This window comes from Chrysemys picta, chromosome 11 (genome assembly GCF_011386835.1).
Source record: "Chrysemys picta bellii isolate R12L10 chromosome 11, ASM1138683v2, whole genome shotgun sequence".
Taxonomy (NCBI): domain Eukaryota; kingdom Metazoa; phylum Chordata; order Testudines; family Emydidae; genus Chrysemys; species Chrysemys picta.
In genome coordinates this window covers 37,735,255-37,760,958 of record NC_088801.1, presented here as the reverse complement: position 1 = coordinate 37,760,958, position 25,704 = coordinate 37,735,255, and the positions used below count along the sequence as shown (strand labels likewise).

Below are 25,704 nucleotides of genomic sequence, written 5' to 3'. Positions count from 1 at the left end.
ACTATTGATTTAACTTTGAGGAAAACAGACACCTAAAGTTTTGTGGCTGTTTTAGCTCCCTCTAGTGTTTTTTAGAGCCACTTTGTGTTTCTTTTGCATGAACAGTGATATAGTGGCAGTCTCTTAGCTAAAACTTATATAAGACGCTGAAAATTTACTCCAGAGTAAATTTTATTTTAACAACATTGTGTTTCTTTCAAAATGATACAGTTTAGTGGGATAAAAATGTTCTAAACATTTTCTTTCTCTTTCCCTCTTAAAGCTGAACGCACTTGCCAATCTGGTTTTACAAAATGTCAAAGCACAAACATTTGCATTCCTCGAACATATCTGTGTGATGGAGATAATGACTGTGGAGACATGAGTGATGAGAGCCCCACTCATTGTGGTAAGTAAATATATGGAGATATACCTATCTCATAGAGCTGTAAGGGACCCCGGAAGGTCATCGAGTCCAGCCCCCTGCCATCCCACTAACAGGACCAAGTACTGATTTTGCCCCAGATCCCTAAGTGGCCCCCTCAAGGATTGAACTCACAACCCTGGGTTTAGCAGGCCAATGCTCAAACCACTGAGCTATAGTGCCCTAATCACCTTTCTTCACTTCAGTAATTCATTCCTCTGGTGCCTTTGGTACAAGCTCAAATGTTCTTGTAACATCTGTTCTTTATACTCCGAGGTTTATGAGGTATATGTACCATAAAGTGCTCACCATTTATGTAGTCTCAGCTTTTCCCAATGAAATCAGGCATAATTTCTCTCTCTCTCTTTTTTTTTTTAGTATTTCAAGAATCCTTTATCCATTCTGGTTATTCTTTGCTGTACCTTCTACATCAGTGGTTTTCAACCTGTTGTCTGCGGACTCTGGGGGTCTGCAGACCATGTCTTAGATTTCCAAAGTGGTCTGCACCTCCATTCGAAATTTTTTAGGGATCCGCAAATGAAAAAAGGTTGAAAACCACTGATCTACATCATATTTTTCAAGGTTACCAGAATTGAGCACACTATTCTGAATGTGCCTTCGCCAGTCCCTTAGTGCTAGAATAACTTCCTCTTCCTTTTGCTCAATACTTTGGTTTACACAATCTAGACTATAGTTTGTTTTACTTCTCTGAAGTGTTTATATATTCTAGAAAACGTTTAGTCTTTTATTATTGCTTCTAAGTACTGTGTAAAAGCATCTCGTTTTCTCTCAGTCATAACTACCAGATCTTTGTTTGCTAGCATAGAAGTTGGTTGTATGTATTTCCTTCCATGTTTAAGGTATCCCAGATCAATTCATAAAGTGTATGAGGTATGTTTACTACCACTGCTCTGTACTGTGTAGTGTTTGAGTGGGTTGTCATTACCTCATAGTTATCTACATTGAATTGAATGGTCTTTCACCCAATCATTCTAAAATACAAGCCCAGCTTTTGCCCACAGAATATGGTCAGTTTAGGGGTGGAGCATGTGTGACAGGAAGAAATTTTGGCACCTTTGCCAACCAGTAGGAATTGTAAGTCTTGTGCTGCTAATGAAGGATGTACTTCCGTCCCTTTGTATCATAAATCTTGGAAGTGCTGCTATATTACTGATGGGTGTTCTGCATGGAGAGCGGGTGAGAGAAGGCAAAAGTGTAGTGCACCGTGGAAGAAAAAGAGATAAAGGGAAAGTGGGAGGAAGAGAGGGACAAAAGGGAAACTGAAACAATTCAAGGGTGTTAATGAGCAATACATTCAATGCCCCTGAATTCCTTAGTTGTAGGGAAACAGTGAAGATAACAAGATCAAGTCTAAACAGCAGATTTCTGGCTTGTAGAGTTCCCTTTTCCTATTATTCTTAAAGTGAAAATCATCTTAGTCTCCTCTCAACTATAAATGTACAATGTGCTTTGCTCTCTAGTTGCTCTGTGGAATCTTATACGAGGGGCACATTCTGCATTCCCATAAGTGGATGCAACAGTAGAAGCTGCACGTACTTGTCTAAGGAGAGAATTTGACCCAGTAGTTGAATGGAAAGAGCAGCTAGATTGTACAAAAAGCTCTGCAGATAGAATATGAAAGGGCATCCTTGCTAGCATAATTTTTTCTTTTTCTTTTTTGGGGTCTATAATGTTTTTGCGTATCATGGACTCAAAAGCAACTTAAAACAAGTTGGAAGGGTAACAAAAAGAAAGAAGTCATACATAGGTTTTTTCTTCCAGTCTCACTGACTTGCACAAATAGTGAGTTTCGTTGTACATCTGGACGTTGTATTCCTGCTCATTGGTACTGTGATCAAGGAGTAGACTGTGCTGATGGCTCTGATGAACCCGCCTCTTGTGGTGAGTGTGCAGTTAAAAGAGAACTGTTCTGGGGAATGGGATGGCTCAGGAAATTGGTTATGGGAAATAAATAATTTCTCTTCTAGATCAGCAGTACAAATCCAGTCCAGGCTGGTAGTAACTGGAAAAACATTTTAAGGCCTGTTCAGTGGCTTGGGTGATATGAGCCTGTAGTTTCAATTTATTTCTTAGTGCAGGGGTGGGCAAAATATGGCCCACGGGCCACATCCAAGCAGGGGAGGTTGGATAGAGGGCAGGGGAGTTCGGGGTGGTGGTCGGGGGCGGGGGTGTGGATGGTGGTCAGGGGGAAATGGGGTTGAATGGGGGCAGGGGTCCCAAGGGGCAGTCAGGAAGGGGGGGGGGGTTGGATGGGGCGGCAGGGGACAGTCAGGGGACAGGGAGAAGGGGTGTTTGGATGGGGTAGGGGTCCCGGGGGGGCCGTCAGGAATGAGAGGAGGGGTTGGATGTGGCGGCGGGGGTCCAGGGGCAGTCAGGGGACAGGGAGCTGGGGTGTATGGATGGGGCAGGGGTCCCAGAGGGGCCGTCAGGGAACAGGGGGGGTTGGATGGGGCAGGAGTTCGGGGGGGAGCAGATAGGAGGTGGGGGCTGAGCCACAACCCCCTCCCCTACCGGCTCTCCTTACAATTTATGAAACCCAATGCGGCCCTCAGGCCAAAAAGTTTGCCTGACCCTGTCTTAGTGTCTGCATCACAAAAGCTCTGTGTGGAATGCAAATTCTCTTAGCTATCATGATTGCTAACTCGTAAATGAAAACCATTCCTTTCTCCTTTGAAACAACAGTGTTGGTGAATTGGCTGATGTGGGGTAGCCTGTATTTTGGAATGGTCTTGGACATGAAGAGTGCATATGCACTCTGACATTTGGGGAAAAAGGTGTGGAGAGAGCGCTACACTTCAGATATTTTCCACTACATGCATCCGATGAAGTGGGCTGTAGCCCACGAAAGCGTATGCTCAAATAAATTTGTTAGTCTCTAAGGTGCAACAAGTACTCCTGTTCTTTTTGCGGATACAGACCAACACAGCTGCTACTCTGAAACTTCAGATAGTGTGAGACTAGGATTCTGAGTGTCTCATAATTCCTTGGAATAATCAGGTCCTGTATGCAGGATGGAAACTGATTAGAGTAAACAGGGAAATAAGAAAGGGAAGGGAGAAGGAAGTGGGGGGAAGAAGCTAGGTATTTTCTCCATAGGGCGGAAGAGGAGGAAGACCAAAATCACTGGGAAACGAGTAGAGTACAATGTGGCAGATATCAGTGGAAAAAACTGGTACTGTAACAGGAGAATAGGATTTTCTTGTGATTGAAAATGGGCTGATGTCTTGTGATGAAAATGTCTCATTCTCCACATTTCATGAGGTATGAGAAATTCAAGTGATAGCTGGTAATGTACTGTTGGTTTATTACTAGCAATGTATTTATGAAAATAAAAACTACACCTTTTGATTTCAAACGTAGAAATGATTGTGACTTTTTGCCTGCATTTCTAGAGCTCTGAGACACATGCCTGCTTTTGGAGGAATTCAAACTGACACAGCTTCAACCTTATTAAGACCTGTCTAAAAAGTCTCTGGATTGCTCCAAAAACCTCAGCCCCTGATTACAAACAAGCAATTATAAACATACATAGTAAAATTAGTACGGTCACTGTCAGGAGTGTTGAATTCATGTTAGATTTGATGCCTGCTTCAAGTTTACCAAGTTTCCTAATTTCAGGTTTCCTTAACAGTCTACTTTTGATGAATAACAAGATTGACATACTAATAATCAAAGCAGTAATGTGTTTGTAGGGGTTGTTAGTGTAATTGACCAATAAAGATAAAATGGGGCACGGAGAAGTGGTGTTCATCTTATCTCAGCAAGTGTGATTTGACCTATGTTCTAATTTTTGAGCTTTCCTCTTACATTTCACTGGAGTAAACCTGTTCTAAAGAATGTTTCAATTAGTAGGTTATTACAACGGTGTAGGCTAGTTTAACAAGCAGAGTAATTGTATTCATTTTTTAAGTGTCCCATGTGCGGACTTGTTCAAGTAACCAGTTCAGGTGTGATGATGGCAGATGTATCCCAGCAAGCTGGATCTGTGATGGTGATAATGACTGCGGGGATATGAGTGATGAAGATCAAAGACATAACTGTGGTAGGTGTCTAATACAAATAAAGTATTGTGCTAGGGCAGGGGTGGGCAAACTTTTGGGGCTGAGGGCCACATCTGGGTGGGGAAATTGTATGCAGGGCCGGGGCAGGGGGTTGGGGTGCGGGAGGGAGTGCGATGTGCAGGAAGGGGCTCAGGGCAAGGGATTGGGGCAGAGGAGGGGTGCGGGGTATATGAGGGGGCTCAGGGCAGGGGGTTGGGGTGCAGGAAGGGTGCAGGGTGTACCGAGGGGGCTCAGGGCAGGGGTGCAGGAGGAGTGCGGGGTGCAGCAGGGAGCTCAGGACAGGGGGTTGGGGTGCAGGTGGGGTACAGGGTGTACGAGGGGGCTCTGGGCAGGGAGTTGGAGTGCAGGAGGGGTGCGAGGTGCAAGCAGGGAGCTTAGGGCAGGGAGTTGGGTGGTTGAATGCAGGCGGGGTTCGGGCCCTGGCCCAGCGCCTGCCCTGGCCCCACGCTGCGCCGTGCAGCTCGGCTCCAGGAAGCGCTGCGGCCCCTGGTGCGGGGAGGAGGAGCGGAGGGCTCCACGTGCGCTGCCCTTGCTGTGCCTCCGGGTACCTCCTTTGAAGCTCCCATTGGCCACGGTTCCCCATTCCTGGTCAATGGGAGCTGTGGGGGGTGGTGCCTGGAGGCAAAGGCAACGCACGGAGCCCTCTGCCCCCCAACCTGGGGGCCCCACGGAAGTGGTGCCGGCGACTTCTGCAGAGCGGCGCCGGCTCGTGGGCCCACGGGGGGCAATTCCGCAGGCCGGATCCAAAGCCCTGACGGGCTGAATCCGGCCCATGGGCTGTAGTTTGCCCACTCCTGTGCTAGGGGCAGCCCACTGGCTTTCAGACCAAGATAGATTTACTGAACAGTCTGCATGACATAACTTTTTTTCTGTCAGACTATTTTGTATAATTCCTTATTTTATTCTACATTTTTGGAATTAAAATTCTAATAAAAAAATCCCTTCTCATTTTGTCCCGTTCCATTCAATAGCCTGGAATTATAAACTGCTTTGAGATTAAATTAACACGGCGTGTTTGTGTAACACAGACTGCAGTAACAACTTCAACATATATAGTGCCTGATCATGGCAGTACATCTTTTCTTGTGAATCAGTATCAGGTATTAATGTCAGCAAAGTTCCAGTAGAAATCCTATTAGCTGGGGAACAGAGGGTCAGGTTGTGCCAGGCTGTTTAGTGGATGCACAAAGAGAAGAGGTGCAGGAAGCCTGGCCCTCTTCCTTGTGCCCTTTAGCAGTTATTGGCTCCCTTGATTTGCCCTCTGGGGAACAAGCATCTCAAAGGAGTGAGTAGGGAGAGGCAGGGTCTTAGCTCTGCTTCCTGATGTACTGGCCTGGCACCAAGGGAAAGAATGCTGCATCTGCAGAAGGCGTGTAACAGCAGGGGTTACCAGGGAGCTCTGGGAGGAATGCTGCTTCTCCCTGGGGCATTGTGGGGCACGGCACTACCCTCCACACACAGCTGCAGTCAGTGGAGATACACCAGGAATAAATATGGCTTTTTGCAATGGATAAGATGCATTTGAATGAATTTCTGCATGAAATTTCTGGTACACATGCCTAGATGTGAATGGGGAATGCATATTTTATACATGTAAAATGAAAATCACTTTACATCAGTTACTTAGCAAATGTGTTTTATTTTAGCAAACCGCAGCTGCACAGCCACTGAGTTTACGTGTGTGAACAATAGGCCTCCCCTGAGGAGGTGTATCCCTCAGGTGTGGGTCTGCGATGGAGATGCTGATTGCAGTGATGCTTACGATGAACATCAAAACTGCACGCGACGGTCTTGCACTGAAAATGAATTCACATGTAGCAATGGATTGTGCATCCGAAACTCTTACAGGTCTGTATGTACTTCAGCAACAATACAAAAGCCTTGCAAATAGTTTCAAATGAAGGAATGAATTCATTTCAGCTTTTATACTTACTTCATCATTAAATAGGATTACATTTAAGTGTGAAATAATTTATGTGCAGTGCATTCACATGTAAGTTTTTATTTTAAAACCTCTGGGATGCTTGAATATTTTAATATTACAACAGCCTACCGATGGCATTAAACCTGTACTTCTGGGCACAGTTACTTTTAATGGGAGGAGTCTCACTGGTTTCTTTAATAGCCGTACTTGCATGAATACATTTTGATTTCATTTGAACTATTCATGTGAGTAACGGGGTACTGTTGAGAGTAAGGATTTGCATGACCAGGTGTGTATCTACCTCTCCGTCCATCCAACGGTCACTATCTTTATGTGTTTAACAACACCACCTTTCTTTCCAGGTGTGACAGGCGGAACGACTGTGGTGATAGCAGCGATGAGAGAGGGTGCATCTATCAGCCCTGCCAACAGCACCAGTTCACATGTCAAAATGGGCGCTGCATTTCAAAGGCATACATCTGCGATGGGGATAATGATTGTGGGGATGAATCTGATGAGCTGGAACACCTCTGTAATACACCAGAAGCAACTTGCTCTCCCCATCATTTTAAATGTGACAATGGAAACTGCATTGAAATGGTTAAAATCTGCAATCGGCTGGATGATTGCTTTGATAATAGCGATGAAAAAGGATGCGGTACGTGTGGAGTGTTGCGGGTAGAGGATTAGGGTTATGATATTTTATTTTACATGTTTTAGACAATTTAAAAAAAAATTAAATCAGCAGGTTAATTAAGATGATACATGTTCCATCTGGACTTGCCAATAAGATGTATGAAGAATGCATACATATATCGCACACTTATTAATTATTAAATCATGACACAATATGCTATCTTTTAAATATAGCACATCAATTCATATACTTAAGCCATCAAAATTAGCCAGTACTTGGTAAATAGAATGAATATATCACCACAGATTTTAGATATGAAAATATGCCAGATAAATAGTTATAACTATATCTATGTATTCCTTTCTGAGAAATAATACTATTCTGCACTGACAGAATTTGGGGTCAGATCCGCCACTGGTGTAAATTATCATAGTCCCATTGACTTCAGTGGAGCATGATAATTTACACTGGGTGAGGATCTGCCCCTGGCAACTCAATTGTAGCCACCCAAGATTTAGAATATTTTGGTATTTTTGGAACAAAAGTTGTTGTCCACTTGTCATGATGTTGACTCAAATGAATACTTTGGATAGGGGCTGCATTGTTTTCTGGGTAACTCAGTTGCTTGAATAACAATGTTTTTGTTTTTGTACCACAGGTATTAATGAATGTAATGACCCTTCAATCAGCGGATGTGATCATAATTGCACAGACACCCTGACTAGTTTCTATTGTTCTTGTCATACTGGACACAGACTCATGTCCGATAAACGGACATGTGATGATATTGATGAATGCAATGAAACGCCATCAGTATGTAGTCAGATTTGTGAGAACACTGCTGGCTCCTACATCTGTAAGTGCGCCCCAGGCTACATCCGTGAGCCTGATGGAAAAAGTTGCCGGCAAAATAGTAATATCTCCCCCTACCTTATTTTTAGCAACCGTTACTATCTGAGAAATCTCACAGCAGATGGCCAGTCTTACTCTCTCATTTTGCAAGGACTAAGAAATGTGGTGGCACTGGACTTTGACAGGGTGGAAAAGAGGTTGTACTGGATTGATGTGGGGAGGAAGGTCATTGAAAGAATGTTCCTAAATGGGACAAACAAGGAGACAGTAATAAGTGATGATGTGCCAAATGGGGAAGGTATTGCTGTGGACTGGGTTGGCAGGTAAGAAAATGTTTTTAGCTTTTCTGAGCTATTAAGGAAGTTATGCTTTTTTAATGTGAAAAATATGAGTTCAGAAACTTGTTTGGGACTGGTTTTCAACCCACATACCATACACCCAGTATAACAGTATCCTAATAATGTCAATAATAATTATTCATAATACTACTTAGGTCTTATAGGGTGCTTTATATTTTCAAAACGCTGTACAAACATTCACTAATTAATCCTCACAACAGCCATGTGAGATGGGTACATTGTGTTATTCCTGTTTTGGTGATGGGGAAGCCAGACCGAGAGAGGTTTAGCAAACACACACAGCAAGCTAGTTGCAGAGCATGATTAGAAAGTTTCTGGCTCCTAGCCCTATGCTCAGTTCTGCTAGCAACAAAACATGTTCTAGCCTGGGGTTCTTATAGTCAGAATGTGCAATAAAGGCACCACGGTAATGCAAAGACTTTTGAACATTTATGTTAATGGACCAAGTTTAATAATAGTAATAAGAATAAGAATAATTAATAGAAGATCCACCTCTCTGATGTGATAGGAAACGTCTTGACTGGGAGGGATATATTAACCAAGCAAGCAAAGACAATTGATAAAACCTGAATTTTTATATTTAAAAATACTCTTATTAACCAGGGAAACCTCATTAATAGTGCCATTTGAGAACCAGATTTTTCTGGGTGTGCTGTGATGAATGATTCTTACAACAGAGGTCTTACCCAGAGTGTTACCCTTGTCTCCATAAGTGACAGTACTTTATAACCATGCATATTTTTTCACTCCTTTGGTTTGGTGAGAGCAGAGATCAAACTGCAGGGGAGGGAGGGAAAGATGGTGATTCTTATGGCAGCCCCACCTGCAACCCCACTCATGACCCAGGGCATTGTACGTCTCCCTTGCTGGCCCCTCTCCAGGCCATCTCCTTGTTGCCATTTCTTGGTAAGAGAAGAGGGGAGGAAAAGGAGCGGTAGTGACACCCTGTGCTGGCCATGTGCTGCAGGCAGCTGCCTGAGATGGGGGGTTTATTCCCCAGTTGACCAGCTACAGTTTTGAATTTGGCACCAGTGGCAGTAATTGGCCAGTGGTGCCAATGTCAGAGGAGAGGGTATGGCAATGTGGCACATGGCTCGGGAAAGGTGGGAGTACAGCATATGGATTTGTATCTACCCAGTTTGAGCCCCGAGCAACAGTTGGTAACATTTGTCTTTTGTCATGTTGGCCACGTTGGAGGACTGAGAAGTATGTGGTCCTGATTAATTCTTCTTTCATTACAGTGGATTCATCATTACTCTACTCTAGAGAGAAAAAAGCTGTGAAATTAAAGTGCGGTGCTTTATTTTGTATAAAGCAGTGTGTAAAATATTCATTATAAAACATTTCAGGAAATTGTACTGGGTGGATGCATACAAAGACTGTCTCTATGTCGCTGAGCTTGATGGCAGATTCCGGAAAAAATTGGTGGATCGGTGTGTGGACTCCAACAACACCTTCTGCTTTCAGTATCCTAGAGCTATTGTCGTTCATCCAAAATATGGGTATGACATTTCCAGAGTGTTTTTCTTTCACCTAGCAGTTTGACAGTCTCATGCTGTTTGTGTGAAAGTCCATGCTAAGTTATCATTTTGCATCTGTTAGTAAGAATAATTACAGAATATTTGGATCATATCCTCCCATTCTGCAAAAATGCACCAAAGGTGGGGGATGGGTTTTGTTTTAGTGCATGAGGTGTTATATTGCAAATGTACCTTCTAGAATTTGTCCCAGGATCTTTTCCTACAAAATTAACTATGGATGTTGTTTAAATAGGCAGGTTTATTGGACTGACTGGGCAGACCGAGCCTATGTTGGAAGAGTGGGCATGGATGGCAAGAACAAGACGGTGATTATCTCTACCAAGTTAGAGTGGCCCAATGGACTCACCATAGATTACACCAACGACAAGCTCTACTGGGCAGATGCCCATCTAAACTACATTGAGTACGTACATAGAGAAGAATAAAGCAACTGGGTAACTGTTCATACCAAATTTCAGTGGTAGCACTTTATTTTAAGAATTTTTTTAACCCCTTCACTGCTGACAGTTTGTGCATGGATCAAGGCAACAAGTTTTTTTTTTTAAATGGAACATACCGAGATATTTTATGTCCTGTCGCAGTGCAGCTAGACAAATGACATATCCAATTAATCCATCAGAATTGAAAGGGTTAAATAATTCTAAATTAAAATGGAATCAGAAGTTAGATATAAAGGGGATGAAGAGGAAAGACTCCTTTCTTATTTGGATAAAATTAACTTTTGGGGTTTTTTTCCACTTGTTCTTTAGCAGCAGTTGATGTTTTATAGCATATATTTGCTAGCTCCAATGATTATAATAAGGGACAGATTTTCAGTGGGTCTTCAGAACTTTGCAGCAGGGGGTTAGAATGTAAACCTTTTACTCACACTAGTGAGTAGTTACATGAGTAGTCTCACTGGAATCTCAGAAATTGTTCATGGAAGTAATTGTTCAGAAATTCAGAAAGAGGTTCACAGTCTGGGCTAGAATTTGCCAGTGCATCTTCATGTTGATGCAAAACCCAAACTGAGGCAGAACTGAATACGCAAATCATCATTTTAATCTGTAATTACCATTTTTTTGCCCACAGATCTGAGGACAGTTATAAGAAATGTATGTGCATACATTTGTAGAGTTCTGCTGAAAGTTTGGCCTTAATGTTCCCCTTATTAAAAGTTCACGACAATACTGCATGGAACCTGTGGCTTTGTTATGTTAATTTCTTACATTTGATACAAGTCTATAAAATGTCAAATAAATTTCTGCTGATGAAATTCTTAGACTTCAATTTCAACTCAAGTAATTAGCTCACTTTCTGATTCTTTTCAGGTATTTCCAAATTAGCACATCTAAAAAATCTCCTTTCTGTTTATTCTTTTAGCTCCTTTCCAAGTTTCCATGTTAAAATGAACCATTTTAGAAAAAAAAAATGTTTCCCATAATTTCCTGCTAGTGCCTGGTCATAACAAAAAGAGATAACCCATTAAAGATATTTTACTGTAACAGACACTGTGAAGTCACAAAGAATCAGTGTTTTTAGAGCAATATGAAAGTGAACAGTTATGTTAAAATTTTAACGTTTAGCATTTCTGTCAAAAATTTAGACTTGGAAGATTCTCCATTGGATTCATTTTTGCCAAGTTTCTTAATTGATTTGTTCATTAATCATAAAGTTGCTGTTCAGAGTTTCTAACTTAGCCTTCTTTGTTATTAATACAGTCAGAAAAAAAGTGTGAGAATTGCAGAAGATTTTTTCTATTAAAAATGTTGTTAAAGTAACATATAGCAGTCCTAGGATATTTAAAATTTAGGAAGAAAGGTGGTATATTTTGCCAAGTAGCTTTCTGAATCATACAGCCATTTTCCTGCATGACAAGTAACCTATCATCTATGCACAAAACTTCATTGGACAGACAGATACATTTCTTAGGGATGGCTTTGTATTTCCTTTTGCGCGTTTGGTCTGTTTCTATAACTAAAGTAAAACCTATTTAAACCTTATGTATCTCAAAGTGAACTAAACTATTTTGAAGCCACTGATGACCTGATCTGCTTGTTGTAAGAAGATACATTAAAGTCCTGAAGCTCTTGCAGCTTTGATCTCAGTGTTATGCATGCTTTTTGTTCATGTAGGTACTCTGACCTAGAGGGACACCATCGTCACACAGTATATGATGGGACTTTACCTCATCCGTTTGCAATTACAGTTTTTGAAGACACCATCTATTGGACTGATTGGAACACAAGAACTGTTGAGAAGGGAAATAAATATAATGGATCAGGCAGGACTGTTCTGGTGAACACCACACACAGGCCATTTGATATCCATGTCTACCATCCATACAGACAGCCAATTGGTGAGGAAACAGTTTTAAAATTTAATGTGGATGTCTGGCCCTTATTAGGGCCTAACCCTGGTTCATGCCGTGTATACATCTCCCATTGGTGTTACAAGGAGTTGAAGGTACTTGGTACTTCACAGGAGGCACACTCAGTTTCTTGAAGGATCGGGCCCTTAGTTAACCTACACAGGTGGTCTTCAATTTGGCTATCTGATAAAGTAAGATAAATAGTGAGAGCAGAATCAGACCTGAAGTATGGATTTAAAGCCAGTTTCTAGGGTTTCAGGGTTCACTGTTCATACGTCTTCAGTAAACTACAGTTGAGACTTTGGATTTTTCTGTCTGAGTGCCTGATTTTTTTGTTTGTTTGTTTTGATTTGGAAGAGATAATATCAATGCCTTCTGTGCAAAAGGAGACTATTGCAAGGTCTTTCTGTTTATGGGGGTGTGAAGTATAATGATTATTCTTCCATTTTACTAGTGAATAATCCTTGTGGTACCAACAATGGTGGCTGTTCCCATCTGTGTCTAATAAAAGTTGGAGGTCAGGGCTATTCTTGTGAATGTCCCGATAACTTCATGGTGGTACAACTTGGCAACACTGCACACTGCCTTCCAATGTGCTCCAGCACCCAGTTCCTCTGTGCAGACAGTGAAAGGTAAGTCCTTTGCTCAGTATCTTCTTTTAATATCTCTTTAAGGATAAAATTTATATCTAAGGCTAATTTACCTGGAAGGCTTGAAAGTATGTAGTAATTCTCCATGTTGTGGGTTCTGGGGTCTGGTAGTAAAGACAAGGCCAATTCCAGTCTGACTCCTGTGCTGGCAAAAATTTCCAGCAGAGTCCTCCTTTCTAGCTAATGGGATGAGCTCCTTATTAATGCCCTTGCTTTGTTGTATCACATGGCTAATCAATAAGGACTGGGGTGTTAGTCATGCATTGCTCCAGAGGCCGTTTCCCAGTGAATTCATGAAATATGAATCTGCTCCTATCTTTTCTACATGCTGTGCAGTATGTTTGTTTCTGCTGTTAACTGATTAAGTTATTCTGGTTGCCAATGGCCCATAGGGTCCATTCTGGCAGCAAGGGGTCAGCTGATGCGGTGGCACAGCCATGGCCCTTTTCCATGGCCACCCCTACGTGGCAGGAGCCAGAACTGGGGGGACAGGCATAAGACCTGCTATCCTGGCTCTACACCACCAGCAGTCTTAGTGCTGCCTCACACTGGAGCACCCATTGCTTATATGGATAGATCACTGTTAAAATTATGCACTTAATGGAATTCTCCATCTAAATTTCAGATCACTTATGGAAATGTATCTTGTTCTCTGTCTCTCTCAGCCTATCCAGCTAACATTTGGCTTGCCTAGGTGTCTGAATGATGAATCTCAAGAAAGCCCTGAGTGACAGTTTGCACAAAAATACTGCAAACTTGAGTCCACATTAATTTGCTGTGAGCCTGTTACAGAGGTTTCACCATCAATATCTGTTACTGGCAACACCATGTTGTGGTATATTTTGTTATAATGTGACAAATGGCCTCATGTCATGTAGAACTGAGGCTCAAGAAATATCTGAAGCCAAATGTTGCAAGATGATATGTCACTGGCAAAAGCTTGTCCACAATTGGTCCTTAAAGGGATGGCTGGACACCTGTAAAGCAATTGCTTCATCAAAGGAAATATTATTTTCTCTTTATAGGTGCATACCGATCTGGTGGAAATGTGATGGACAGAGAGATTGCAGGGATGGCTCTGATGAACCGCCGACTTGCCCACACCGATATTGTCGTGTTGGACAGTTCCAATGTAGTGATGGGAACTGCACTAGTCCCCATTTCTTGTGTAATGCTCTTCCAGATTGTCCTGACAGATCAGATGAAGATCATGTACTTTGTGGTAAATGTCAGATAATTATTCTTGGCACATGTGTAGCACTTCACATGTTCAAAACATTGTATAAACACTAACCATTTAATCCTCACAAGCTGCCCTAAGAGGTAGGTGAGAATCATGATCCGTATTTTACAGATGTTAGGCCTGATTTTTTTGCTGCCTTGCACCTTACGTAGTCATTTACCCCCGTGCAAAGTGGTGGTAAAAAGGGTGTAAAATGCTACCAAATCAGAGTGGCAATGCTTTACACTCACTTTGCTTCACTTGCACTGGTGTAAGATACAAGGCAGCGTAAAATAGATCTCATTGTGTTTTGCCCAAAGCAACACCATGAAATTGAGCTTGTCTGCATGGTCCCACAGTCCAGACTTGGATGGTGTGAGGTGCAGCGTGCACTAACTAAAGCGTGCAAACTAAAAGGTACCTAGTTTGTGTTAACATTTCAAACAGGACTAGGTTACTGCAAACTAAGTACCTTTTAGTTTGTGCTAGCAGGAGCTAGTGGGGCAGTTACCGCGCAACATCTTAAACAAACAACTCTATGTAGACAAACCCTGGGTGTCAGAGGCAAGATCAGAACTGAAGATTTTCTACCTCCCAGCTCAGTCCATCAGACCATGCTGCTTCTTACCATAATCTGCATCTTTAAACAATTAAAACATTATTTCACATGAAAATTGCTCAAAATGCAATACACCCAGGCAGATGGTTTTGGAGAACTGAATGTGATGGAATTTTTTAAAAAATTGTAGGCATCTAATTATAATTGTGAGACAGTGTATTAACATTTTTTAAAACCCATCTTGTTTCATGTGCTTGTGTCTAATTAGAAAGCTAATTATTCTCCTCTTGTAAATAATATTATATTGAGAGTTGCAGTCTGAGCAGTGAGAATGGAAAAAGGAAGCTGTGTAGTCATATAATTGATATTTTCACTGACTTCCATTAGCATATGATAGTATTTTCTGTAATGTCATCATAATTAAATGAAACCTCAATTTTACATGAATTTCAAACCGTCAAGCTCTTAAGTAAGGCACAGGGGAATATTAAATATGTAAGAAATTGACAGCTGCATAATGAGTTCATATATCTCTTTATTTTATTGGGTAGAATACAGATAATTTTGGCATATATCATACAGTTACATAAGGGGGAAAACTTGCTTTAGAAAAGCTGTGTGTTGAAGTTTGCAGAAATCATGCTATGTTCTCTCTTCCTGGAGAAAGGGATTAGTGTGTATGTAAAAAGGGCAATGGGAGAGGTATCCAAACCATGTTGGCTGGAGATCAGTGGAAAGCCAAAGTGAACACCCCAGCTCACAGGCTAGTACTTAATGTGATTCCCACTCTGCAAACATCACAAGCCTCACCAGATCCCCACCACTGCTAACACTGACTTCTGCTCTGTGACTATGCATGAGTTCCCTCTGAGGAAGATAGATATTGTGGATCTAAAGTTAATGGTGCTCTGAGCAGCATTAACTTGTGCCGAGTGTCCTGGCGTGCAGCATGCTGGTTTAGCAGGAGAGTATGCCGGGGGGAACTAGAGTGGTTCCTCTCTGGCCCACCACACTGTCAGAATTTGCATGGTGGCCCAAAGCCATATCGTCATTCAGGTGCCCTGAATCACTGTGCTCTTCTGCCCTAGCCCAGTGCGACAGCTGGGCTTGTACTTCACCCTGCACTGGGCAGCAACAACTCTGGATGTCTGTCTTCTCCCCAAAGGCTCTCTGTTGTATAGCGCACCCTTTGAGAGCTGGATGAAAGCAGCCTGTGGGCCATAGCCACGCAGGATTAGAAATCAGTATCTCAACTGGACAAGTAAATTCTAAGCTCAGATTGAGTTACCAGCATTTCTTTAATACGCAATGATGACATAATACAGATTCAGTTCCCATAACACTGAAGGGCTAGATCTTTCCTATAAGCTTCAACAGCCTAATAAAAATGTGTATTCTTTCAGCTGATCACCAGTGTGAGACACATCAGTGGCAGTGTGCCAACAAACGGTGTATCCCAGAAGCCTGGCAGTGTGATAAAGAAGATGATTGTGGGGATAACTCAGATGAGGATAGTTCTCACTGTGCCAGTAGGACCTGCTCTCCAGGCCAGTTTAAATGTGACAATGGCCGCTGCATCCCTCAGTCCTGGAAATGTGATGTGGATGATGATTGTGGTGATCACTCTGACGAGCCGTACCACGAATGCAGTAAGCACTAAATCAATGGCAGCTGTCTACATTATAGCATGATAGGCAGCATGAATGGCATTGCTTAATTTTCAAGAGGTTTGCTTTTGAGGAGATATGAATCCTACAAACTGACTGACTGCTAAACTGCAGTAGGTAACTGGCACTGCAACACAGCACTTTGTGACTTGGCAAGAGAGTCTCATGAGATACCAAGCAACAAATACTGCAGGGGGAAAAAGTCACTAAACATTTACAAGGTTTTTGAACCAATCATGGGTTTGTAAAGAACTCAGAACCCATGCAGCATGGTTTGTAAAGAACAGATCTAGCCAGGCACATTTGATTATGTCTCTTGCCAGACTGGTAAAATTAGCAGATGAAGGGAAAGTGACAGACATAACACACTTGGATTTTCATGAATCTTTTAATACAGTTGCTCATAAATCTCTTACTTTCAAATTTAAATCTAATTGACTTGGATATGAACACAATGGTGTGGGTAAAAAAAAACATCTGTCAGTTTGTGAATAAAGGGTTATGATAAACCACAAAGTGTCAAGTTGCAGGGGAGCTATTGAGTTGGATGTTACAGAGATCTGTGCTAGGCCTGGTTTTCATTAATATTCATTTAATGATCTGGAAGAGTGAGTAAACAACATATTAATTAAATTTACAAATGCTACTAAATAGGGAGGAGTTGTGGGTATCTGGAATGACAGAGAAATAATAAAAAAGCACCTAGATAGAAAACAACAAATTTAAATGAAATTTAGCTTGGAGAAATGCAAGCTAATAGAACTGGAATAAAATAATCTGAACAGCAGCAGTCTGAAAGCTGGAAAGCAGTAATGTGACCTACGAGAAATAATAGTCAGCAAATTGACAGGGAGTTTGCATGCAATGAGACAGCTGAAAAGGCCAGTGCAGTTTTGAGTTGTATTCTTAAATACATCAACACTTACAGCAGCGTGTAGAGTACAGACACTGCGCACCCAGCTAGCACGGATATAAATAGTGGTTAGATGGTGAGGTATAGCCTTAGGCAAACAGAGTACAGACATACCAGAACCATAAGGTATATATCCTACATGTCTCTCTACATGCTCAAACGGTGTCTCTGTCTACACTGTTATTTTTAGCAGTGTAGTGTCCCAGTGCTGGAGCCCACCACATTGGAAAGTTCTGGCAGTGGGGAAAGGTTCTGGCAAGGGGGAGGCAGTGGGGAGCTGCCAGAGCCCTTCCACACTGCCTCCCTGCTAGGGCCTTTCCTTGCCACAGTAAAGGGCTCCAGTAGCAGGGAAGCCAAGTTCCCTCCTGCTGTGTTTCCTGGGTTGGGACAGCTACTTATCATCCTTTACAGAGGGCTGAGCCTAATGGCTCAATCTAGCCCCAGAGGAGGACATGATAAAAGTTAAATATTTGAAGAATAGTCATCAAGGAAGGAAAGGAATTATTTAGGGTGGCAAGGAACAGGTATAACTCTGAAATGAGATGAAATTAAGAAAGGGGAAAGTTAGTCTGATTATCAAAGAAAACTTCCTGATGGTGGCTAATTGGAATAATTTCCCACGCAAAGTGGTGGATACCCAATGACGTAGCATAAAAATAGAGTGGACAAAATGCTGGTAACTGTATAATAGGACTCCATTGTGCACCAGCAGGGAGATGGGCTATATGACCTGACAGATTTTTTTTTTCCAATTGTTGACTCCTTTTAATGGAAGTAGTGCACCGTAAAACAGAAATCAGATGTTTAAGTCATGAGCATACAGAAGTAATACAATGTTCTTTGACAACTCTCTCTTGTGTTTTAGTGGGTCCTGCCTATCGGTGTGATAACCACACAGAATTCAGCTGTAGAACCAATTACCGCTGCATTCCACTGTGGGCAGTGTGCAATGGGTATGATGACTGCAGAGACAACAGTGATGAACAAGGCTGTGGTAAGTGTAGGGAAAAGCTTTTTTCTGAAATGACGTTATGCTGCGAATATTCCTCCATGCTATAAAACCCTCATGGAAGTCTTCTCAGTGATAATTCGTATTCTTGTACTTCTTTCATTTTCTATCAGTCCATTTCATTGATATCCATTTGCATGGAGGAAAATTCTGTGGACAACAATTCACTATAGGTCATTGTGTTGCTCACATGCTGTAACCCAGGGGCCAGCAACCTTTCAGAAGTGGTGTGCCAAGTCTTCATTCATTCACTGTAATTTAAGGTTTTGCGTGCCAGTAATACATTTTAACGTTTTTAGAAGGTCTCTTTCTATGTCTATAATATATAACTAAACTATTGTTGTATGTAAAGTAAATAAGGTTTTTAAAATGTTTAAGAAGCTTCATTTAAAATTAAATTAAAATGCAGAGCCCCCTGGACCAGTGTGAGTGCCACTGAAAATCAGCTCGTGTGTCGCCTTCGACACGCGTGCCATAGGTTGCCTACCCCTGCTGTAACCCCTGAAAGCTAGATTATGTACTGTTTTTATTGTACTATTTATTATTGAACATTGATTCTCTGCTTATTACTGAATAAAACAGAGGAAAATATATTTTCTTGCTCCCAAATCTTACATATAGGAACACACATGAAAGTTGTGTTGTTGTAGCTGTGTTGGTCTCAGGATGTTAGTGAGACCAGGTGGGTGAGGAAATATCTTTTATTGGACCAACTTCTGTTTGGTGAGAGAGACAAACTTTTGAGCTTACACTGAACTCTTCTTCATATGAAAGCTGTCATTCAGTTTTCTTTTTGGATATTTTCAAAACTACTTCCAACTCTCAACTGGGGATACACTTTACCAAAATCACCAGTATTGAGGATTTATGATGCTGCAAGAGTTGTTTTGAGACCTTTTAAAATGCTACAAACTAAGTTTGCAGGCCATGAGTTCACAACATCTACATCAGAATAACCCAGGGAAAAACAGGAGGTGGCAGTCTGGCTTACAGTGTGCCATATGGCTTTCAGCTCTGGCTGTTTGTCAGTAAAAGTGTCGCCACTCTGTGAGTCATCAGATACATACCCATATACACAGAGCCTGACCATTTTTCTTCCACCAAATCATTTATTCTCCAGCTAATATTTGTTTCTATCGATGCTGGTTGTTTTATACTTTCCTCTTCTGAGGGACAGTAGAATTGTTGTTTCTGCACAAGTAGGATATAGGGTGGTTGTTTTAGGACTCCCTGACTCTGCAATCCTTGTGTTGGGAGTAGCATTCTCCCTTTCTAGAAAATGGATATGTCCAGAAAATTACTGTGAAAGCACGAAGTCTCTTCCTGAGCATTCCCCTCCCAATCCTATATCATTACTTGATGGGATGTTTCCTAACTGCTCTTCCCCTAAATTATTTGACCCAGTTTATGGTATGGAACTCTACCCTATCCAAAGCATCCTATCCTACTCTACGCATCTCTCTACCCTGTCCAAAGCATATTCAAGAGTATGCTAATGTATGCTGGTTTATTGTCTTGGTGACAAATTGTGTGCTTTGCAGAGGAGATGACTTGCAATCCTTTGGGAGATTTCCGCTGTGATAATCACCGGTGCATCCCGCTGCGCTGGAAGTGTGATGGAGATAATGACTGTGGAGATGGGTCTGATGAGAACAATTGCAGTGAGTTGTCACTCCACTCTCATATTTTAGTATTCCTTGCTTTTCACTTATAGCCTCCTATTTCTTTTGAAAATGGGGCATGTTGTTCTTAATTGCAAGAGTTCAGTTGTTCCACTGTGTAGTCTGTATTATTGCTGCTGAGTCATTTGGAATGCTGTGTTAAGAATAACCTCTGTATTGTACAGAAATAAATGGTAGTAAATCCAGTTATCAAGAAGAATGTTATAATGTATGTGAAAGTATTAGTCCTGATTTCCGCTAGAGTTTAAGGGATCAATCCTGTGTGTGTGTGCATGTGCGTGTGTGTGTGTGTGTGTGTGTGTGTGTGTGTGTGTGTGTGTGTGTGTAAAAACATTTCCCTCAGTAAAGAGCGCAGGATCAAGCCCAAACTGAATTTATTATTTTCTGATTAGGAGATGTAATTTCCTCAAGATAAAAATCACTCTTGGGTAATGTTGTAACAAAACAAAGCTTGAGATGAGTTAACCCACGGCACTCTAGAGAGACATGAAATGTTTAATATCACATAATCTGTATGCAGAAATATCAACTTGCCATTTTAATGATTGTCTCACATCTCATCCTGCAATCATTTTGCCTATTTTAATGAGACAGGCTTGGATGTTTAGAGTTACAGTTGAGTGACTTCACATGTTCTTTGCACTTGTCTTTTAAATTGAAGGCCCTCGCGAATGCACGGAAAGTGAATACCGTTGTGATAATTTGCGCTGCATTCCTTCTCGGTGGGTTTGTGACCATGACGATGACTGTGAAGACAATTCAGATGAACGTGACTGTGGTGCGTATTGACTTTTGGGTGTCATTTCATCATATTGGAAACTAAGGTTTGTGCAAGTTTGAAATCATTCTGCAAAACCATATTTTACATCAAGGAGCATTAGTGAAGCAACCTTTACTGCACTACATTATTACCTTTATTTGGAACAGGATATGCCACAAATACTATGGTACATTTAGATAGTGTGGATGGTGAATGCCCAGTTTTTAATGGTATCTTCTATACATGAAAAATATCCACTTTGATCTTGTTTTTCATGTGAAGACATTTCACTAATCATTTTGGAATCTTTTTAGAGCTGAGGACATGTCATCCTGGATATTTCCAATGTAGCAGTGGGCATTGTGTTGCAGAACGCTTCAGATGTGATGGAAGTGCAGACTGTCTTGATTTCTCTGATGAAGCAACTTGTCGTGAGTTTAAAGCATGTGGTGGGAATTTATGGGGGAAGAACAGCACATAAGACACACTTTAATTTTACAGAAACTTACTCTTTATTATCTGTTTAATACAATAGACAAAATCCTGAGTGGTATTGAACATCTGCCACTCAAATGACTTCAGTAATAATTCAGGAAAAAATGCAATACAGTGAACTATTTTTTAATATACTAATGGATTCTCAGGTATTCTACTGGCAAATTATAAATAGATTAAAAGAATAAACCTGCTGGAGAGAGTGATGCCCAAGAAGCCCTGCACAGTGGTCTAGCACAGTGTGTGGATTTTGTTCTGTCCCAGCTACACTGCAAGACAGAACGGCTTTTTAAACATTTCAAGGCCTACTATACTGTAACAGGCTAATGTGGCTGATTTTATAATGTGCGCGGGGCCTTAGATGGTCTCATTCCTCTTCCCTTCCCCCCCCACTATCAATGAAACAAGGGAAACAAAGTGTTTTCCTGTTTGTCATCTCCAGTCTGGATTGTGGCCCTGATCTCTACACTGGGCTACATTTTAAGACCATTTGGGGGTTGCAGCTCATGCAGACTGTGACTGCTTCCTCATTAAGCAGTGTTTTTTAGGGGACATTTCACACCTGTGCATTGATAGAGCTATACTGGCTGTTAGATGATTCCCAGGTGAAGTTTAAGGTGCTGGTTTTCATCTATAGAGCCCAAATGGTTTGGGGCCTTGGTATCTGGGATAATGCCATTCTTCTTATGTTGCTGTCATAGCAGTTGTGATTATCCTTCCAGGCAGTTGAACTAGAAACCCTGGATTAAGTGGGAAGGGGAAGAGTCAGAATGTTTTCAGTGATGGGTCCTATATTCTGGAGTTTATTTCCCAGCATGTTTGGTCCAACAGAGGCTGGATTAGACATCCTTTGTGGCATGCTGTAAATCACATATTTTCCCTATTTTTAGTTCAGAAAAAGGAAAAGAAAATTGCTTAGAAAGCAACTGATGGGCTGTAGAAGTTGATGAAAAGGAAATGATTTGGAGGGTGGTTGTGTGTGTGAGGTGAAGGAGGGGGAGTTCCATGTATGGTCTCTTGATCTTGTGAATTGTGTTATTTTCAAATTTTGTACAGGATCAGCATAATTGGATGGACACTTTATAAATGTGAATAAATTAATAATTAATTATTTGGTTAATTCCCTGAGCATTCACTGGGGGTGCTGGTATGAAATTTGTGTAGATTATATTAATGGATTGCCTGTGATAAATGCAAACAGTGCCAGTAACACTCACACCACCATATTGTGGTTCTGAGGTCTCTGGCAGTAACTTTAGTGTACTATTTAGCTTTGTAAAATCTTAATCTAAATTAATCAACATAGTTAGCCAGTGGCCCTCAGTCCTTGCAGTCTGCTATTCCTGGAAACCTTTTATCTCTCTTCTCCTGTAGAGAAGAGGGTGCAGAAGAAATAATGACCTAGGAAATGCCTGAATATTATTTCAGACCAAGCTAACTTGTTTATACTAAAAATTAAATTTCTTTTCACCAGCAACACGCTATCCTAATGGTACATACTGTCCGCCTATGTTGTTTGAGTGTAAAAACCATGTCTGTATCCAGCCATATTGGAAATGTGATGGTGACAATGACTGTGGAGATGACTCTGATGAAGAACTTCACCTTTGTTGTAAGAGAGAAAAATTAAATAAAAATGAACAATGTTGACTCCATTAGTAAAATTATATAATTACAATCATTAGTGGTACAGAAGTAAGAGCTAAATCATAAATATGTTCTTTTGACTGGAGATTCTCATGGGTTTTGGTAAAGAGAGCCACCGAGAAAGTGTTGTTTCACATGAAGCATCTTTAAATTCACTTCATACTCTCTCTTGCGATTTTGTAGCTCATTCATTGCTTTGCAGGGATCTAAATATGCATCTGTAAAAGAGCGGAGAAGTGAAATGCTGAGAGACAATCCCTGTAGCAATTAGAAATGTGAATAACAGTCAGCATTTTCAAAATTGGGTGCCTAAAATTAGGATCCTTAACTGAAATTTAGTGATTTTAAATGGTGCTGAGCATCCTCAACTCCCATTAGAGTCAGGGCATGTCCTCAAATATGGATTGTGGGTCCTAACTTTAGGCACTCAAGTTTGGAAATTTTGACCAATACCTATGAAAAACATACGTTACATACAGTTGAGGCAGCCACGACAACTGCATTTATAAATTGGGTGGGCTTTTCATTAAATGATTTCTGCTGTTGTCTAGAAAGCTATAGAGCACAAACTAGCATGGTAACTACGGCATTATATTCCCTGCAGTAGTGGTGAATGTTTGCTGTCTGGGATACACACTACCTTTTTCAAGAAAGTTGCTTATCACTATGTCATAAACACAGATTTTAGGTTATCTTTAAACAAACCTAATTCAATGCCCTGAGTGAAGAATATGTTTACTTTTGGCCTGGAAGACTAGTGCTTTTTAAAATAGAGGCACATGGTAGCCAAAAAGAGTGACGTATTGATTTGATGGATTGTAAGCAATAAGTGTTTGCATCATACTTGCTTATTTGATCTATTTCATTTCAGTGGATATTCCCTGTGAACCACCGTTCCGTTTCCGTTGTGAAAATAATCGCTGTATCTACAGTCACGAGCTGTGCAACCAGGGGGATGACTGTGGAGATGGAAGTGATGAGAAAGAGGAGCACTGTACGTTTACACATGCACAGCCAATTTTATTCAGTAATCAGTAGATACATTTTCTAGTAATCCTAGACTCAGACTTCCATCAATGTACAGTATTTGTAATGTTTAATAATAATAAAAACACCCACATTGAATGACAAAATGAAACAAATATTTTAAAACTAATGTTCAGCGGGAAATGATTTGAACTGTGGTTATTATAACACAGAATATTTGCAGCATATGGATGCAAGTATAGGTTTAATGTGTAACAGCTCCGCCCCCAGCAACAGTGTGCCCACCGTGTGCCATAAGCATGCTTATAAATCAGTATAGTCTGAAAAAAATTATCAAATTATATTTTTATGGTATAGTCTATTTAAAATAATGAAGAAGAAAGAATTGGCAATTCAATAATGGTCAGGGTGGCAAATGTTCTTGAAGTTGTTTTGAACACGGTTGTCTCTGAATTCTTACTATTGTTATGCATGTCTCAACAATATTGGGTCCTGAATAATACTTATGGGGTTATTAAGTGTTTAGGCCCTGATGCTGCAACGAGTTCTGCATGGGTAGAGCCCTGCACTCACATGGAGCCACACTGATTCACTGGGGCTCTGGATGAAGAATCAGTTATAGCATTCGGGAATTAGCACCTGTAATAATAGATAAATTCGATTATATATCTTTATTATACAGTGCAAAGTTCTGCTCCCAGATGTATTCACAGTACCCATTGACTCAATGGGACTTGCATGTGCACATTTCATAGCAGAATTTGCCTCCAAGCTTAAGAATATTTATTATTTACTGACTTTTTAAATTACCCAATGTCATGTAATTGTAATAGCATGTTGTATATGCTAGAATGGTCTCAACTAAACTAAAATATTAAAGATTCGAGTTAAAGTATAAACTATAGAGATAAAAGATATTAAATAGCTCTGCCAAAGTAAGAAGTTGAATCCACTGTTGAGTAGAAAATGTGTAACAAAAAGTGTTTATGAAATAGCCCTTGTATCACTATAGAAGGAGGAAGTCTGGTTTTTGAGTTGAGGCACAGGACTGGAAATCGGCAGACCTGGGTTCTATTCCCAACTATGCCACAGACTTCCTGACTCACGTGATCAAGTTATTAAACCTCTCTGTGCCTCACTTCCCTCCTCTGTGAAAGGAATAATGCCTCAGTTGTGGATGTTGGGAGGCTACGTAGGTGACAGTAGTGTGTGTCTTTTGAATTGTAGGTAGAGAACCTACCCCAAGACCTTGTATGGCTGAAGAATTCAAATGTGGTAATGGAAACTGCATTCCTCTACATTACGTATGTGACAATTATGATGATTGTGGAGACCATTTTGATGAAATAGGCTGCAGTAAGTAACAATGTCATCGTTACACGGTGTAGTAGTAATCAGTAGAATTGAAATAAAAATAGTTTTTGACACAGAAATAATAAACATATAGTATTGACTAGAGCTAAAATATAATCACTTGGAACTGCTCTATGCTCCTGTTATCTTATCATACTCTGCATATCTTTCCAAAACATTGTCATTTGCAAACTAAGAAGCTCAGTGTCCTGAACTGTGCAAGTTTAGGCTAAGAGTCTTGTGCTTCACAAGAAGCAATTTGGTCTTGTTCTAAAATGGGATATGCTGTGGACGTTAGAGCAGACCCTGAACTGCCATAAATTGTCATAGCTCCTCGGAAATCAATAGAGCTAGGATGATTTACACCAGCTCGGTACCTGTCTCTGGAGAAAGTGAACAACTCATCTCACACCAGCATCCTATTGGCCAGTGCTCAGATTGAAGTCACCTCCAGTCATCAGTGTTGTTAACAGTTTTTCACAAGATGACAGAGACCCAATCAGGAGAGTCACTGCAATGAGTAAACTTTGAGTGATAGGGAGTGCAGAGAGATCCTAGAGGAGTCCACCCGAATAAAGCATTTTGACTGCAATAGACAGACATCTTAGATTC

General features: G+C 41.0%; 1 protein-coding gene across 4 annotated transcripts in view; it reads left to right on the top strand.

Annotated features, from left to right (window-relative positions):
• LRP2 (LDL receptor related protein 2) overlaps nt 1-25,704 on the top strand; it is a 176,802-nt gene that overhangs the window by 118,373 nt on the left and 32,725 nt on the right. For all 4 annotated transcript variants that reach the window (XM_065561806.1, XM_024114865.3, XM_065561805.1 and 1 more), the window contains exons 45-63: nt 263-388; nt 2,186-2,305; nt 4,335-4,466; nt 6,132-6,333; nt 6,772-7,067; nt 7,705-8,221; nt 9,607-9,759; nt 10,031-10,201; nt 11,913-12,136; nt 12,603-12,780; nt 13,824-14,020; nt 15,983-16,228; nt 18,025-18,153; nt 19,710-19,829; nt 20,512-20,628; nt 20,925-21,041; nt 22,580-22,717; nt 23,624-23,746; nt 24,967-25,095. In XM_065561806.1, coding sequence (XP_065417878.1) covers nt 263-388; nt 2,186-2,305; nt 4,335-4,466; nt 6,132-6,333; nt 6,772-7,067; nt 7,705-8,221; nt 9,607-9,759; nt 10,031-10,201; nt 11,913-12,136; nt 12,603-12,780; nt 13,824-14,020; nt 15,983-16,228; nt 18,025-18,153; nt 19,710-19,829; nt 20,512-20,628; nt 20,925-21,041; nt 22,580-22,717; nt 23,624-23,746; nt 24,967-25,095 — 3,435 coding nt within the window. The remainder of the gene's footprint in view (nt 1-262; nt 389-2,185; nt 2,306-4,334; nt 4,467-6,131; nt 6,334-6,771; nt 7,068-7,704; nt 8,222-9,606; nt 9,760-10,030; nt 10,202-11,912; nt 12,137-12,602; nt 12,781-13,823; nt 14,021-15,982; nt 16,229-18,024; nt 18,154-19,709; nt 19,830-20,511; nt 20,629-20,924; nt 21,042-22,579; nt 22,718-23,623; nt 23,747-24,966; nt 25,096-25,704) is intronic.